This window comes from Lagopus leucura, unplaced genomic scaffold (assembly GCF_019238085.1).
Source record: "Lagopus leucura isolate 7727_CA_CO unplaced genomic scaffold, USGS_WTPT01 Super-Scaffold_73, whole genome shotgun sequence".
NCBI classification, from domain to species: Eukaryota; Metazoa; Chordata; class Aves; order Galliformes; family Phasianidae; genus Lagopus; species Lagopus leucura.
The window spans coordinates 79,920,437-79,939,299 of NW_024962252.1; the positions used below are offsets into that span (position 1 = coordinate 79,920,437).

General features: G+C 36.5%; 1 protein-coding gene across 4 annotated transcripts in view; it reads right to left on the reverse strand.

Moving 5' to 3' along the window:
- EML4 (EMAP like 4) overlaps positions 1 to 18,863 on the reverse strand; it is a 153,395-nt gene that overhangs the window by 48,283 nt on the left and 86,249 nt on the right. For all 4 annotated transcript variants that reach the window (XM_042884479.1, XM_042884489.1, XM_042884472.1 and 1 more), the window contains exons 3-7: positions 12,491 to 12,620; positions 7,004 to 7,177; positions 4,836 to 4,964; positions 1,154 to 1,179; positions 670 to 702 (exon numbers count right to left, since the gene is read on the reverse strand). In XM_042884479.1, coding sequence (XP_042740413.1) covers positions 670 to 702; positions 1,154 to 1,179; positions 4,836 to 4,964; positions 7,004 to 7,177; positions 12,491 to 12,620 — 492 coding nt within the window. The remainder of the gene's footprint in view (positions 1 to 669; positions 703 to 1,153; positions 1,180 to 4,835; positions 4,965 to 7,003; positions 7,178 to 12,490; positions 12,621 to 18,863) is intronic.

Consider the following 18,863-nt stretch of genomic DNA (forward strand, 5'->3'; position numbering starts at 1 on the left):
ATAGATTGATGTTGTGTACAGCATGCACTTAGGTAACATGCTTTAGTTTTGAAACTGCATGCTTCAGTACAGTTTGCAGGACATCAAAGCAGAGTAGTTTGGCGACACGAGAAAAGGATTTCTTTTATTGTCACATTCCATCATGATCAGAGGGATGGCTCCTTTTCCTGACTGAGCAAGCCAGCAGCAGCAGGTAGCCACAGAATGCAAGATTGATCGATATAACAGCACACACTTTAGGAGAGACTCATTTCTCATGTTAGGAAACTATATGAGAACCTTCAGGTTCTGTTCTTGTCTCATCAGCATGTGTATGTTTTAATATTGGCAAGACAGAAAGCTGAGAAAACAAATCTTTTAGTTGGCAGTTCTTAATAATCTGATATCTTAGGCAACAATGCAAGACTTGAAGAGCCTTATTTAAACACATTCCTCTGTAAGAAAATTACGCATGTAGTAATTTATTTTAGTCTACTCCAATAATCCACCTTGTATATATTAATATGCATACTGTAATCTATTTAAATAAGAAAGTTGAACTATTTCATTTAGGTGCTCAGAGTTTTTAAGAGATCATGCATTGATGCTCTTTGTTTGTGAAAAGCCAAGTAAAAGATTCACAAGAGAGGTAAATTAGAAATTGACCAACGGGCATAGCTTAATTCTTACCTTGGCTGTTTTTTTCACGAGTTGACATTTTTGCTGGTTATGGGACAGAAACAAAATATCTTAAAACTATTTCTAAATTCTCACTGTCACCTGTGCTTGGATGAAGACTGGCACACAGTTTAAAAGCTTAATTTTTTTTTTTTTTTTTTTTGCTTTCTTAACCTCTCTCCATTTGCAAATATACATAGACGGAAAAATAGAGCATAACCCAGAGAAGTAAAATGAATCTTCCCACCACCCACCAAAATTCTCTGTCCTATCTAAAGATCCAGTTTGATGAGGCATTATCCATAATTTCAAAGACCTTTACAGAGGCCTTGAGTAAGGGTTGGCAAGATCAGTCTTTGAAGTAAGCAGTAACTCAATTTTAGCTCTGCATCCCTGTTTCAAAACCACAATTCCTAATGCATTTATTTACAAGAAATACTATTCAGTTAAAAATATTTTTTTTCATATTTATTTAAAAATAAATTTTTTTATTTACCTTGGCTGATGATGACATCTTTGTGCCTAGGGAAAAATTCAAAGTTTTTGTTAGGACTTCACGAAACCCATATAATCTACTTTTATATTTTATTCCATTTGGTACTATACAAAGACTCTCAGAGTCTGCGTGTAATGTAACTGTACCACAGGATGCTATATAATTAACTTTGGTCAACGTAGTAAGCATTTACACACATTTTTCACTCAGGTCTCTATATTTTTATTTTCAAGTTAAAGCATTTGACAGCATGGCACGGGTTTCTAAGAACTACTTTGACAGCAAGAGGTAAAATGATGTTTAAAATAAATTAGCAAGGTTATAATTTTTGTGGACTGAAAATTCCATTTTAAGAGAGCAAATGTGTAACAACAAAATGTTTTAAGCTGCCAAACACCCTCAGGTCTGCATGTGAAGAATTTACCACCTGTCAAAACAAGTTGTCTGCACAGAACAACATGAAATTCTCTAGGAATTAACCCTGTTAGACACGTGGGTTAAATGTAAGCAAGTCACAGTTTCATTTAAAATGGATCCACACAGCACTGCTGGATACACACAAGGTCTTCTCAAGGAATGCAGTTCGGATAACTTTCCTTGCCAGAACCAAGAATGAACTTTCACAAAAATTTCTGTCTTTTTGGTTTTTTTTTTTTTGGGGGGGGGGTGGGGGGAAGAAATACTGATTTCTAGCATCAGAGTTCTTCTTGTCAGAATGACACGTCTTGATGGGAGAACTTATTGCATTATTAAAAAAAAAATAAAATTCCACCCTTGAATACATTTGAAATTCAGCAGCAAGGTATGAGAGGCAGCCAATGGATAGAGGTCGAATTTTTGCAACAGTGACTAAGGGTCAAGCATATGCATGAGGAAATGAGGAAAGTCGTCTCTGGCTATTGGTACAGTCACCCTTCACCGTGCTACCAAAAGATAAATTAAAGACAAATTCACAGTTTTGCCTAAAAAACATTGAATGATTGGCTGCTGTGAGAATGCTGTCACTTCTTGTGACATTAAACTGATTTACGGTTCAGCACTGGCTTAAAGATTGAGCTTACTAAACAAAGTCCATATTCCGGGCTGGCAGCACAAAGCACATGTAAAAAATTTCTGTCCTGAGGCCTACAGTAGGGGCTGAATTCTATTCCCTTGCACAAGACTGGCAATTTTAGGTTGATTAGGTCAACTTCTATAATTGGGAACTTTAAACGCAGTCTTTGCACAATACAACTGATTCTACTAGAAATCAAGCATGCAGGACCTAAGAAATGAGCTTTAATGTGCGCTCTTGAATGCAAATACTCTTTTTACTATAAATCTGAAAGTAAGAACAAAAGACTCAATACAAAATACAAAAAATTGTAATATCCATTCCTCAATCAGACAATAGTTTACAATCCACACTGTTAGAAGTTTCATTTTTTGCCCAGTGCTTTAAGATACGTGAGCTTCAAGCTGTGGACAAATAACTTTTTCTGATAGTAATTAATCCTAATCTTTCGTCAACCACTCTTATCTTAGACATCTGATTTGCTCTACAGTAGAGATGATAGAAGGGTGGCATTTAATGTCTTCCAGAGAAAAAGCAGGAAAATGAAACAAGGCACTCACTTTGACCTTTCCTGAATCAATACGCAGAAAGGAAATAAAATTAAAATATATTTTTCAATATTAAATAAAGGAAAACCTTAACACTTTTGGAAAGATATTTTATTAGGATAATAGAAATCGGGAAATAAATTTGATTAAGAAGAGGGCTGTTCATTCCTAAACATTATCTATAAGTACTCTGCTACAACTGAGAAAACAGGGCATTTAAGTTCTGACAGTCAAAAACAGTACTAAAAGGAAACAAAAGTACTTGCAAAATATGTAAGCCATAATCTCTCTCACACAGCACTTCACTGAGCCACAGCGCTCTTCAGGCTAGACATAAAGCTTTTAGTAAATGTGCCGATACCTATGCCCCACAAATTAATTTATGATGTTTTTGTTCTTTCTGTTCCTAGGGAAGATGGTATGCACTTACACCAATCTTATTAAATATGTGTTTGCAAGTCTCTCATGGAAGCTCAGGACACCATCATGGAAATTACTTTGAAAGGCCTGAGGAGTTCTGCCTGTTGTAGTAGGAGTGGTTTTCAGGTAGCCCTGCCGTGGGTCAGTTAATGATTATTTGAATGAAGATTAATGAGTAGATGTATGAGATCAGGAAGGTAGATAAGCTGGCAGTACTTTTGGGGCAAGCTTAGAACTCAGAAGGATCTCAGAAAACAGCAAAGGGCTCAACCCAAAAGTCAGCACAATGATTTCAACAAAGTGAGCACAATTCCAAAAGATAAAAATGAAACCAAACATACAAATATGAAGCTGGAAGCCCAAGTGGCAAAGAGGACAAAAAAGTGGGTCAAGCAAGGGGGTCAGCAATGCAGAGTTAGAGCAAAACACAAACTCGTGTCTGTGCTAACAGAAGCGGGTAAGTAACTACTCAGTGCTATTCTTTCCTAGTGCCTTCCCTGTGGAGAGACTAACTGAGAAAAATAATACTGAAAAAGAGCACAAGGGGAACAGTGGTTTAGAGTGCATAACCCACACATAAGGACAGAGGAGACAGGGCTTCCACCATGTGGTCAGAGAACATAGCAGCTAAAAAGCGACATACCATTGTCACCATTCACTACTGACAAAAAGGTAACTTAATTTATAGGTGCAGTGGTTTATCTTGGATATCCAGAAATGTTTTTGCTGAGTGTGGCATCCCACTGCTTTCTGGCAGCCTGATGTACAGAGCAAAGCAGGGAAGGCTTCAGCCTGGCCTCAGCACCAAGCAGCCTACCAGCCACTTTGAGCACTGTTAGGCTCGTTCCTCCAGAACTAACCCTTCTTGTTAAGAAGGTGGAGAAGTGGTGTTCTATGCCTTGTCAAGACCTTAATGAAATAAGAAAACACCATTCAATTCTTCAGGCCTTCTTTGATGTCTAGGGACTCTTGGGTTCTTTAGGGCAGTGCAGGAAAGCAAGCACATGCACAGTTGCTGTGTCAAAGTCAGCTGCCATGCACAAAGTATTAAGAAAAGCTGTAAAGCAGGCCTAGAAAAACACTGCAACACTTTACTGTTTAAATAGAACTCTCTGAAGGACAGAAGTAACAGAAAATAAACCCTGGCATACTAAAAGTCAAACTGAAAAGAAAATCTCTGCCTATTATCTAGAAACAGTATCCAGAAATTTGTTAACCAGTGACCTATCTGAAATCATATATGTTTATTTTTGTAACTACAATCTACTTTAGAAACACACACATCAAATCCAGTGAATTAACAGCAAGGAAATATAATGGCATTTTCAAATAATTATTAATCATTAAAATGACTGGTTAGAAACTTCACTACAGTAGTATTAAGCTATAAATCATAACTTATAGCACATAATTCCGCTAATCCAAACAGGCTATTAAAATATATTTACACTCACTTCACGCTTTCACATTTTATAACTATTTTCAGATTCCACTGATATCTGGAGTGTCACATTTCCAAATTGTGCAAGTAATTATTTGCAGTGAAAACAAAAGTGCAAATTTTTTTTTTTTTTGCATATATTTCAGTTCACTAAATTATGCAATTTCTTAATATTTTGATTTTTAAGTTCACTCACTTTTATGCACCAACTATACGTACTTGTCTGCATTCTTTGCCACTTTCGATATTAATTTAGATGTTGATGCTACTCTCAGTAGCTTGTTACGACTGTCATCTGAGCTCTCCCAAGCACTGTGAGGTTTTTCAGCAGTCAACGACCTCTTTATGCTAGAAGAAAAAAATATATATATTTTAGAATGACGATAAGAGTAACTGGAATGGGTTTGCAACCGACAGATCAAGCAGCAGTAGACAAAAGCAGAGCTAGATCTTCCTTCAAGCTGAAGCATGAAACAGGAAAAAAAGATTAGTCAAAAAGTTCTAACTGGATGAACAAAAACAACTGAGCAAGACAGATGCCAAATGTTTTATCCATTCTTTTGCATTTTTACACACTCTTACATAAAGACTTGAACAAAAAAGATCTCTATACTTCGTTACTACTTTGCTAACAAATTAGAAAAAAAGGGGAAAAAGCAGCTTCAACATATTAGAATTAAGGAATAAATTTTTAAAAAATCACTCAGAAAAGTTGATTTTTTATTGACTGATACACTATTCGTCAGATTTAAACCAACAATCCATGGAGGAAAAACTCTGCCAGACTATGATTGAATAAGATTGCTTTGGAGGTAGCCCATTTTAAACAACATTAATAGCTTCAATCATTTTGAAAAATGTCTGCAAACTTCTTACACGAAGGCAAGCTAGGGTTAGCTCAGTGTTATAGACAAATCTCTGAATTCTGATGTACTTTTTCAGCAATCTTATTGTAGCCAATTTACAATAATAGTAAGCTGAAAAGTTTTGCAGTCATTAGTTCGTTTCATACACAAATCAGGGAAAATATGTTCAAAAGTGATATAGGCCATATTACTCTCATCCAACTGTCTTTGTCTGCATCTGTTCAGCTAGCAGTGTTACATGTCATCCCATCAGAAACGCTTTTTGCAGGCGTAAGTTCTGAACTGTAGCCTCAGAACTGGCAAGCTCACCTTCACAGCACCTCAGGAGGCTAGAAAAGGTCCTGAGACAAACGCGTTAACCAAATCATGTTACACCACAACGAGACCACAAGAGGCATTTATTTTTTTCCCCACATCGCAGAAGATTAGTATGCAAGACTTCAGGCAAACACCTTTACAGTGAGATACCAAGGCAAAAGGACAACAGGCTGCAAGTTCAGCTTCAGATAACGTAGAGTTTGTACAAGACATGAAGACAGCCTTTATGCAGTGTTATGACATGCATCAGTCAAGTGGAAATTTAAATATTTATTAGAATTCAAGCAATGCAAGACAACAATCTTGTGAACTACAGTAAATTTCAGAGAAATAAATTTAAAGGTTTGCCTCCCAAACAAAAAACTTAAGAGAAAAAGATGTCATAGTTTCCAAAACAATAAGATAATGAACCAAAAAAAAAAGAAAAAAAAAAAATGCAAAAAAGGGAAAAAAAAACCCGAAAGCTCAACACAGTAAGTGATCTGAATAGTCTTTAAATTCAGAATTAAAACCAAATCATAAAATTCACTTCCTTAAATTTCCAGTCCATTAATTTTTTATTTTCTATTTTTTGTTCCTCCAAAAAGAGGAACAGAGGCAAATCTAGAACTCCTACCTTCAGTCAAGTCAAGCAGTTCTGTGATTTGGGTGTCAAAATGCAACTTCACTTGAGTAAAGAATCAGAATAAAAGTGAATTCTCCTGCAAACTAGCAGGAATTAAAAGAGATAAAAGACAAAAATCAAAATAAAGAAAAAAATCTGAACTGTGGTTTTTCTGAATAGAAAAACGTCCAAAAAAATAGAATTGCAATAACACTAGCCTTTCAGAAATGTAACAGCAAGTAGTAAATATCTATGCACAAAATGCACTCAATTCAACTATTTAGACAAAACCTATAATGTGTTTGTAGAGAAAGATCAAGTCAAAATAATTGTTATGTACTTTAAGATGATGAATGATTAGAGGTAAATTTACTATGTTAGAATTTCAATCACTGAGCAAAAATATTTTGCAATCTCAAATTTGCTCAAAATTTTTCAAGAGATTTGCTCTGTTGCAATGTATATTGAATGCATATTCTTTCACAAAAAAAATATTAAACATTAACTTGATCAGGAAATTGGAGCTATTTCACATGACTTGTTGTCAGATATGAACTCAGTGTCATTACAATCATTTTCTAGCTCTGTACTGTGAAAACCTTTTAGTTGGAGCAGAACTCTTGCTTTCTGGAGTTTGCCTGTGTGTTTGGAGAGTCTGTGAGGGCGGCTGGGGAGAAGGTGATGCTTGAGTTTGTGGACTTTGATCATTAGAATGAGATTCCTCTTTTTTTTCTTTCTGTCCAGGAGGTTTTTCCTTCTTTTTTTCTGTACCGCTGTAAAATAAAGTATAATACAGGGGAGGAAAAAAAAAAAAAAAAAAAAAAAAAAAAGAAAGAAAGAAAGAAAGAAGAGAACAAGCAAATAAATTAAAAAGGTGGGAGAAAATGCCATCTATGAAAAGATGGGCAAAGCATGTCACAGCATTGTGTATCTATCATCACTTAAAGAAACTTCTGATTATCTACTCACACTGTTCAGGAGAGAATTTTGCTAAAACAAGATTTATTTACAAGCTCCAAAAATAAAAATGGTGATAGAATTATGGATGTTTATTTACTTATACTGGATAGTTATACTAAATTTACTCTGATTTAAATTGAAATACAACTTTGATTTGAGCATGCTTGGGTGCTGCTACAGCACTTGAAGCTGACAGAAGTGAATGCAGCAGAGTTCAAAGGAAATCATCCCTCAAAACACATCACTGTTTTGAACTGCAGCTGGATAATGTCAGGCTATCTTGCCACTTCTTCAGGTAATATAGAAGAACCAAGAATTCATCTTTATTTTCACATTGCTGTATTTATCAGGCTAACATTTGAAACAGCTTTAAGTATAAGTCATTAGCAACCTTAAATTTATTAACGATTTAACTAAAGGTCACTTGCATAGAACAGCACAATTTGCAGTGTATGGAATGACATAACGAGTAACAGTACTTGAAAGAGAAGAGCATTCCACAGTACACAGCATATTTTTTATATGACAAAAGAACCACTTCCAAAATAAATGCATCAGCCAAACAAAGCAGCAGCTAAAATGGGGATAAAAGGATTTTTCTCTTACATTCAAAGTGAAACAGAAATTGCACCCTTCTGAAGAACAGTATTTAGATTTCTCTATCTTCACATCACTTCTCCCCTCAACTCTTGTGTAATCTTCACTGTTTTTCCATTTACTATTTTCCCACAAAACACTATCCGTGAAAAGGAGTTAAGTAAATACTCAAATTAATAAAAATGGAGTCCTGTTTTTGATACAAGATTCATAGGATCCTCTTGGCTCAAATTGTTATTTTAAAGTGTATCATCTATCACTGAAATAAAACCTGCAAAACATTTGATTTTAATATTGCTACACACTCTGATGAAGCACTGAGGATTTGGTAAAATACCAGAAAATAACATAACCCCCCCCAAAATTTATAAGGTTCAATTAGAATTTCTGCACTAAACCATATCAACTAGTTAAACACATCAATATAGTACCTCTAAGTTACATTTTCTTTTCAGTAAGAAGAAAACAAAACAGAATGGACATTAAGAAAAATTTCTTTACCTTGAAGGTGGTCAAACACTGAAATAGGCTTCCTAGAGAGGTGCTTTATGCCCCATGCCTGTCAGTGTTCAAGAGGCATTTGGAAAACGCTATCAGGGTCAACATTTCGTTAAACCTGACATGGTCAGTCGGACGTGATGATCATTGAAAGTCCTTTCCCACTCTATTTGTTTACTCTACAATGATGTGGCACCAATCCTAAAATTCATCTCTTCATTCTTCCAGCATGCTTGTACAATTACCATTTGCTAACAGCAGTGCATTACCTAACTTTTCAGTCTCATATTTTCTGTGTTCTTATCTGAACTCATTCAGCTCATCTGATCCACCTCCTAGAAGCCATAGGTTCAGTATAGGAATATTTTAATTTGTTCAGTGAACTTCTCAGCTGTAAACTGTCCAGTTCCCACCTTTGACATGACTTTCACTACTTAGCTTCTCTGTTAATCTCTGAGAGTCACTCAACCACTGCTAGCAGTTGCAGCACAAGGTATACTTGGTGTTCCAATACAATGTTTTTTATCTGGCACCAGGCTGCAAGTAAACTTTTCTTTTTTTCTTTTCTTTTTTTTTTTTTTGGGGGGGGGGGGGTGGGATGGCTATTTTAATCTGAAAGTTAAAATATTTTCACTGTAAAACATATTCACTGCGAGTGCTGAATGTATTTACTCACTCCTGCTGAAAGCTTAATTGAATTATGGCTGCTATTGTAGAGTGGCTCTCCCACTAATATCTCTGGAACGCCTAGCACCTCTTGTGCAACAACTGAAACCAAATCAAAGAGAGTACCTTTTTTCTTGTGGGTTTCTAAAGATTAGTTCTTCTGGGAAGCAGTCACTTAATGCATCCAAAAATTGTTTCCAAATCCCAACTTGATGAAGCATTTCTTCAGTCCACATTCAAGTATTTGAGATCTATCACTACCTGTGCTAATTTTCCAGATTCTCCATTTTCACTTAACCCAATGTTTCATCCCTTGGATCACAACACTCTGGCAGCTGCAGTGGAGGGTGGTCAGTCTGAAATTACACAGCTCCTTACCAGAAGCTGTTTTTAGAAAAAATGTTTAGTCTTAAGGAAAATGATCACAGGTCTCTGTGAGCACAGCACAAAGTACAAATGTGTTTCTCTGGTGATATAGAAAGCACGCAGCATGTTCTCTGTTGAAAAGCATTTCGGCATCTCTGTCACACATCAGCTCCAGACAGTTAGGATGAATTTTTCCTCATACATATTACTTCGCTTCTCAGAATCAGACATCATCTATCTATTTTTTCACAATGTTTCTGAGCTCTGTTTTTAGTGCTTCTGAAGCAACAGCTGAAATTGCAGCACGCTTGTTGAAATGAGACACAGTGCTGTTGTGCAGATCATTCCCATGATCTCACGATGTTCAAGGTTGGTAGAGTGAGGATTAAGGAGTCCGGGTATGAAACTGTTTATCTGTAGAAATGCTCGAAGATGCCAGCTCTACAGAGGCCAAAGGCCAATAAACATGCAATATTAAGACTGCACAGCACACAGAAACTAAACTTCCAGTAGATGATTAGATGCGTGGCTACAAATATTCGGAACATGAAAAGCTAAGACAGACTTTGGAGGTGTTTGGTAACTACATAAACTTCCATCAGAAGAGGGGTGGCCAGCAGGGATAGGGAGGTGATTGTCCCCCTCTACTCTGCTCTTGCGAGGCCCCATCTGGAGTACTGTGTCCAGGTCTGGAGCTCCCAGTACAAGAAAGACAGGGAGCTGTTGTAGAGGATCCAGAGGAGAGCCACAAAGATGATCAGGGGGCTGGAGCACCTCCCCTATGAAGACAGGCTGAGGGAGCTGGGCTTGTTCAGCCTGGAGAAAAGAAGGCTGCGGGGTGACCTCATTGCAGCCTTTCAGTACCTAAAGGGAGCCTACAAACAGGAGGGGAATCAACTCTTTGGAAGTGTTGATAACTGCAGGACAAGGGGAAATGGTTTTCAGTTGAAGGAGGAGAGATTTAGGTTGGAGATCAGGGGAAGTTCTTTACATAGCGAGTGGTGAGGTGCTGGAACAGGCTGCTCAGAGAGGTTGTGGATGCCCTGTCCCTGTTCAAGGCCAGACTGGTTGGGGCCCTGAGCAGCCTGATCTAGTATTGAACGTGGAGGTTGGTGGCCCTGCATGTGGCAGGGAGGTTGGAGATTCATGATCCTTGAGGTCCCTTCCAACGCTAGCCATTCTGTGATTCTGTGATAAACAGATAATCATTTCCACCTACTGCAACAGTTGAATCTCTAGCCTGAAAAGAAAGCCTGGAAAAGTAAAAGTGAAGTGTTCTACAATCTGCTGATACTATCCTTTAGCCTGCCTCCTACTCATCATAACGAAAAAAGGTGTCTATTTCCAACATGATTATCCTAACTTGGCTAAGAAGATGAGACTATTGAAATTCACTTACGATTCCCAGCACGGACATTGTACAGAACAGTTTTGCTATTGTTACAAAAAAGAAAAAAATTTACCAGTCTTCACATCCACAAAGAGAGAATTGGCATTTCCTTTCATCTTTCTTAAAACAGTACTGTTGCAAAAGGACAAACCTGTTTTCTTCCAAATACCAAACAAATTTTATGGGAGACTGTGGAAAGGCATTAGAACTGCTGAGAAGATAACTGAAAATTGGAGGTCTTAAAACATTCCTGAAACAGGCCTCCCCACCTGCATATTTGGTTTCAGAGCCTGGGCAAAGCTACCCTCCACACATTAGGGTTTTCCTCTTGTGATCCATCCAGGAATCATTTTAAAGATGTTAACTCAGATGAAAGGGATGCAACTCACACCACTCTGCTCCTCTTTTGTAGTCAAGTGCACAGCAACCAATTAATCAGGAAGGCAAATGCAAACTGAGTACTGCTGGAAACGGACTGGCTCTCATCAACATTCTAAGAGCCACATGGGTAAGATTAATGGAAAAGTGCTTACTAACAAATACTTTCCTTCAGCAGTGCCTTTTGTCCCAGTGCCTGTTGTGCTAGCAGATAGAGACATACCATGATCAGTTTCTAATTTATTGCTGAAAAAATAAACAAGAAGACATGCAATGCTCTTTGAGGGAGAAGAGTGAAGTCCAGGGTATTACCCTTCCTTTCCACATTCCAAATGGCACTAAAGGTTTTTTTTTTAATTTGTTCTTATAAGGTTTATATTTGCATTCAGCATTTTTATTCCCTGAAATATATCATTTTCCTGTCTTCTTGTATAGCACAGTATTTACATCCACAGCAGAAGATGAAACAGCTACTGGAGTTACCAGAGAACTCTGCAGAGGCCAAGAAGTTGTTCACATAATTTACCACAGTTATACATTAAGAGTATTCTCTGTCCTGTGGCTATATCAGGCAGCTTGTTCTTCCTAATGAACCATTGTAAAGTATTGATTAAATAAGCCAAGCAATCATTATTTAAACATCCCACAGAAGAAAGTAATTATAGAAACACTTTGCTTATTGTATTCAGCAGGAACCATTACACTAGAGGGAAAAAAAAAAAAGCCATTGCTTTGTGTACAGCTCATTTAAATTTCAAATACTTAAGCTTAAAGCGCTATTTTTACATATTTGAGAACTGATACATACTTTGCAAAGATGAAGACATTTTGATTTAAGATTTCATGTACAAAAAAAAGTAAACTTCTGTCTTAAAATTCACTATTGTTTCATCACTACTTTACTATTGCCTGCTATTTACACTCAAGACAATTAACTCAGTTTCATCTTTAGTCTCCTTGGGGGGCGGAAAGAAAAAGATCTGGATGAATACCAGAAGGAAAGTTTTCCATTCATACTGAAGTATATTTGCCCCTTCTGTCTCTTGCTGAGAATGCATTTTGGCCAATATACACTATAGAGATACTCTCTATTTACGAATTCTTTTTAGAACCTTGCTGTAAGCTGGCGAACAACACGGCACGTTTCCAAAGCTTATTTTTGCGTTATTACACATCACATTCCCATTTCACTTCATAAAATGTGATCTCAATTTTAGTAACCAGTTGGTACCTTTTTGCAGCAGATGAAAAAGTTTCTTTTCTGGCAACAGATACAGAGGAACTGTGGCTTGTTTTCCTGCTTCCTGTACTCCCATTGGTTATACAGGACATCGAGATAGCTTCTCGGAGGCTTGGCTGACCTAGGAAATGAAAATGAAGAGCAGAAGGTTTTAGGTTTTACATCCCTGTCTCAAAGATCTATCAGAGAAACCATAAATTTTCAGAGGGGGACCTGGTAATTCCACAGTAGCAGTCCCAGCACCAACCAACCAGCTGGTATCCACTGGCATACATTCATGACAGCCTTAATCTAGATAGCTGGAGAAGGGAGACCCGAGACACATAGAGAAAGGCAAGGATTCACTATGACAGGAGACACCCTCTACTGCCACAATGACAGCATATAGCTTCATTCAGTGACATGTCACATCTCTTTCTAGTTGTGATCCACAGAGAGAATTATAGATAGATTATGGCTTGCCTCGGTAAATTGTACAGCTGCAGTAAAGCAGATCAGATAACTCCAACTTTTTTTCAACACCATCATAGTTCACAGACAATACCACACGAGGTCTGTTGCTTTCAACCTGTTGGTTTTTCTATTTTTTTGTTTTGTTTTGTTTTGTTTCCCCGCTTAAGCCCAAAGAAGTTGCAGACAGAAGCCCTTTCTATATACTACACGATTCAAGTTATCCCCTAAATGATATCCCTTAAAGTAACCCCTCAGGGTTGTGATAGTAAGGATTCAAATATTAAAGTTTTCTGTTTATTTTCAGCTGCCCATTTTCATCTTAAAAAGGTCTACCTTTTAGCATATGTGTTATTAAATTTTTTTAATAAGTTATTAAATTTCTGATATGGTTTACTCCATTGAATATCTGCCCCACCCAGTGAGCACTCTGCAGAGCATACTGCAGATTCTCTGTTGATTGAATCAAGGTGTATGTGAGGAAGGCTGTCCATCAGATGCCCACTTCTCTCAATGAGAAGTTTGAAATTATGCAGTGAATGTGGGAGGAGACTACAAAAAAGAGGGGAGGAAGCTCTTCTATCTAAAGGGGTGAATGCTAGCTGACAATCAGCACCTTGACCTGCCTCTGCCACAGCCAGGGAAATACATGGCATTTTACTGGAACCTAACATTTCACCATCTCCCACTAATCCTTCTTTTTTGGGTTCCTGTCTTATTTTCAACATCATGTTCAGAAAAGAGTTTTGTGCTCCTTTCCCTGTAGTTCCAAATTTGTGCTTTTCCCTTCTGGAGCATCCCATGCACAGGAGGAAAAAAAGAAAAACAAAAGAAAAAGCACCCAATAATTAGCAGCCATTTCTGTCCACATTTCTGGGCCACATCCCCACTGCATAAACAGCAAATCGTAACTGATCCTCATGGGGTCATGATGTCCAGTCACTCAGGCTTCAGCAGCAAGCACAAAGGACACGACTGACAGGAAAATCATACATCTGTGTTCATGGCAGGCTTGGAATAGTGCAAAATAAATAAGGCATGAAGCCACATGTCAAAGCAGTCAGGAAGAATCAACAGCTCTGTACGTGGAAGGCAAACTCACGTGGACATATCATTAAAACAATACCAGCTTTGGTCAATTTATCTAACTGTGGTTCTGTCAAGTAGGTTCAGGGACAAACTAACGCTTAAACAAGTGCGTTACATATGAGGGAGATGTGCCAAGGGAATATTAGGTTTCAGAACTACTTGACTGGAAGCAGAAATGGGCAGACATGAGCTGACTGCATCCTGATTCAATTGCACCAAGCAACACAAAAGGGACACCATCTAAAATTCACATTGCAAGAGACCAACAGAGCACACAGAATATCCCAGAAACAAGATTGAAGGAAACCTGAAGAAAATAACGATACTTAAGTGCAGAAACACTGCAGAGATCACTACTATTCTTCTTAAATTCTTCACAAATCAGCTCTACTTAGTTTCTTCCAACTCTGCACTTCTTAGAGACCATTTTATTGGACATACTTGCAATATAGATTTCAAAGGTTAATAAACCATACAAAACCAACAAAACTCAACAGATTTTTGCTCCCTTCTTAAGCTTGAATTGCAAGAACAAGAGCATACAAGCTGAAAAGGCACTTTTAGCATTAGAAACCTATAAATTAGATTCTTTTATTTTTGCTGACAAAGTAAATCATCTTCTTTGTGGAGATGCATAATATCAGGGTCTATGATTCACTTGTGAACTGCACATGACCTTACCATCTCTGTCTCCTCATCATAATAGATCAGTGCCTCCCCAAACAGCACTAGTGCAGCCTTCCAGAAATGGAAATCTGGAGGCATAATAGTGGCAATTCTCAATTCTGCCAGCAAAGCATTCACTGAAAAGCATAAAGAATAGCAGTCCTTCAAGCAAGGTACAGAATCTCACCATTCATTTCTTTAAAACATTTTAATTCAGACCAAAACAACAAAAATCTTGGGAATTGCATTGGTCAAATTTGATTTTTTTTTTTTTTATGTGTCAAAATAAATCAGGCTCTCTTTTACAATCAAAAATAAAACTTTGTTCAGTGGCAGTTTGATGCCATACAACAAAATGTAAAAATCTGCACACAAACACAGAAAACACAAACACCCTCAAATACTAACACATTTAAGAAATAAGCCCCTCCCAAACTCTACAAAATACATTATAATTCTGCTAAGTATTCTAAAAATTACCATCAGAAAACTTGTTTTTAAAGGGAAAAAATCAAGTATGTATCTAATTGTATGCAAACAAAAAACATTTCGATTTTCAATTGTTACAACAAAAGAAGACCAGTTTAAGCCCTGTACAAGTCCCAGGCAGCAGAGCATTAAATTCTGGCTCTCCATCGGGACAGATAACACAGACTCTTCTCAGCCAGAGTGAGAGCCCAAGCTGGCCCAAGGCAGTCAACTTCATGACTTTTAATCAGAGGACCTCTGTAGTTAGATGATTTCAAAAATTAGTAATGTCACAATCTTCCTCTTCACTGTATTTTACTACAGGTAAAGTTGCTTCAGAGACCTATGTAATAACAAAGAAACTCAGGAAAATACAATTTCCATATCAATGGACTGATATGGACAACTGAGTCGTCCCAGCATTCCGATTGCATATCTCCCCAGTATCGCGTTGGATGTCTCCTTCTAGAATAAACAGTCTGAAAATTTTCAGAACAGTACTCCACTTTATCTGCAGCTTTGGAACAAAAGCCAGACATAAACTGAATGTACAATGAAATCCAGTGCAGGGTGACCAGGATTAAAGCCAAATTGCAGAGATCAAAGTGGTAAAAATATATTTTATGGATAGTAGGTTCATCTCAGTTCTGATAGTTTTCATTAACTAATATCTGTTGAGTTCAAAGAAGTATTTCATTAACATCTGTCAAGTATACATGTGTGAGAAAGAAAGATAAGTAGGATCAGGAAAAAACACAGGACACAACAAACTGATAGTATATTTCCACTCCTTTATCAGCCTTGATTAGCTAACTGTGGGAAAACCGAGGCATAGCTGTAAGAGACAGCGATAAGTTTTGAAAACACACATCTCATGATAACACAATAGCTTTTCTTTCCAACATACTAAAGCTGTAATTCATTTCTCTTCTCCAAATTGGTTATAGTTTATTATCACCTTCTCTTGCGTTATCCATACTAATTAGTTGAGTATCCTCATCTGATCCTGACAGGTAAACTGCCTTCCAAAGAAAAGCCAAAACCTTCTTTCTCTTCTTAGGATAATTTCATTTAACTGATGTAGCCCTGTTAAAGTACCTTCTCTGTACATGTCATCCAAGAGGATTTCAAAAAAAAAAAAACCTCAAACGAGTTATTTCTAAGAAAAACAAACCAAAAAAGATTTGCTTATATCATTTTTAAGCCTTTTTTTTTTTTAATACAGCAATAAAGCATATGATATCAAAACCATATACTTAAATACTTTATTTTTACCAAAATTTATAAAATATACCTACGTATTTAAAAATATATTGATGCATAGGTGTTTTGTGCAAATAAAACTGAAAGCTTGAAAAACAGAAACCCACTTTGTTACTCATACCAAATGCATGTACCATCTATACTTAATCCCACTATTAGTCACTAGACAACCCACAGAGGTGAGCCTTTAATAGGGTAGCAGAACATAAGGTTTTATCAGTTCTTCCCAAAATAAAGCCATCAAAAACTTGAAAGCAAGATGAATTTAGACTTCAAGATCTTATTAATAAATTATATTAAAGCTGCTGTCATTGCTTCTTTGTTTCCAAGCTTTCAAAGGACAAGACGACACTCAGCTGATGGAAGACTGGCAAAGACTTGGGAGCACTAAACCTCCACTTGAAAAGAGGAAGCAGGAAAAAATTCCTTCAGTACTTTGGTGCATTCAACTGTTTCATCACGTAAGTTAAATTCTAGATATTCTAGACAAAAAAAAAAAAGTTCTGTTCTTCTATCCCATGAGCAGAAGTCACAGGTCAGAATGAGGTACCAATTCTCCAATAATGACCAATATAAATCAGGAAAAACAAGTCAACTTCTTTTCCTGCTAATTGATTATATTTAAACTCACATAATAATTCAACATGAAGTCAAAATTAAGTTTTGAAAGTCTTCTTAAATCAACTACTTCTACTTGAAAAAGTTTCAGATTTTTTAATTTTTTTTTTTAAATAAACCCAGTTCGTCTTTTCCAATTAAAAGGAAAAGAGCAATTTAAATAGAGGTTTTTAAAATGAACTGGTTTGAAAAAATATAAAATGAAAAATATAAAAATAAAAAATATAAAAATAAAGCCTAAGTACCTTTCAGTGCATGCAAAATTGTCTCAGTAGTTACATTAGTTACAAAGCTAAGAAATAAATTAATATTTATTTACAGATTTCTTACATATTTTTGTACCTATCAATGTATATACATCAATATATATATTCCTTACTATAACTACTCCTTCAACAGACTAGTTTTTCAGGTGTTATGTTCCCAAAAGTTTAGGAGAGCCACACTCCTACTAGTAGAATTAAAATCTATTCCTGAGGGAAACTGAAGACTTCCTTGGTGTGAGAGAACCAACAGCTTATTCAAACCACATAGCACTTTTTCTCCCACCTTCCTAACATTTGGTATACTTTTGTCTTTGAGCGATTCCAAATGAGCTGTATTCAAGCAGAGGAAATAAAAAAAAAAAAAAAAAAAGTATCCATGGTATTTTGAAACAATTTCGTAAATTCAGGCAAAGAGTCTTGAAAAAAGCTACTGAAGTGTTATAAAAAACAAGACAGTTTTTGCTTTGGAAAAGCTAACTGCACTGTTTAGCTATTCAAGGTTGCAATTCATAGCTTGAGAAGCATCATGGAGAATAGTAGAGCAGTATCTCAGAAGTATTAGTCCACACTTCTAAAACAAAAAAACAAAACAAAACAAAACAAAAAAAAAAACAACCCAAAAAAACAAACCCAAACCCACACAAATAACTGAAGGCATGTCCAAAACTGGAAGAAGCATATGGAAAAAGACTAAGGGTACTTATCACCACAACTGAAAAACAATCCACTGAACAGGATTAGTATGTTGCAGAAGTTAAATAAAAGAAAATCTACTTTCCTCTTCACTTCTCTTTCCTTCAACTTAGTTTAGCTGCTAAATGATCTTGAGTTAATTAACACGCTCTAGATTCAACTACTTTGAATAGATGAAGAACATCAAGAAAAGTACAGCAGAGGTAAGAGATTAAAGAAGGCAGAAGAAAAGCACAAGACAGGAAAAAATGGGGAAGTGGAGTAGAAAAAAAAATGAATTCCAGAAAGAAGAGATGGCACTAAAACCAGTACCTGGGAAACCCATTAAGACCTCAGGAGTGTCATTACTGGTTATGTGAGCATACTTTAGTTGGACTATTCCCACGAGTAAAAGACACATGTACAAGCATGCCAGGTAAGTATTAATGCCATGGATAAGTGCCTATAATCTGTCTTTACGATGAACATTTTCCAATCTGCATTTTCATTTTCAGTACTGCTAGCATTTAATAATTAGATAATATAAACACGTACCCTGTTAAAAGAACAACTATGCAATTACAATGTTTTAAAACTAAAACCACTAATAAAAGCCTATCTTATGCTTTCACTAGTTAAGCTTACTGAACACTGGAAGCCATTTTTTAAATATAAATTAAAATGACAGCACGTTATGAAAGTGAAACCATTGTTGATAGGAGGCAGAAAACATAACTGAAGCATTTTGCTTATATTAGAGAACTTAGATGGAATATGACACAAGATAGTACTTGAGAATTTTTCTCATTGTGGAGGTGTTCAATAGACATTTTGCACCAGAGAATATTGCAGAAAAGCACAGAAAACTCTCA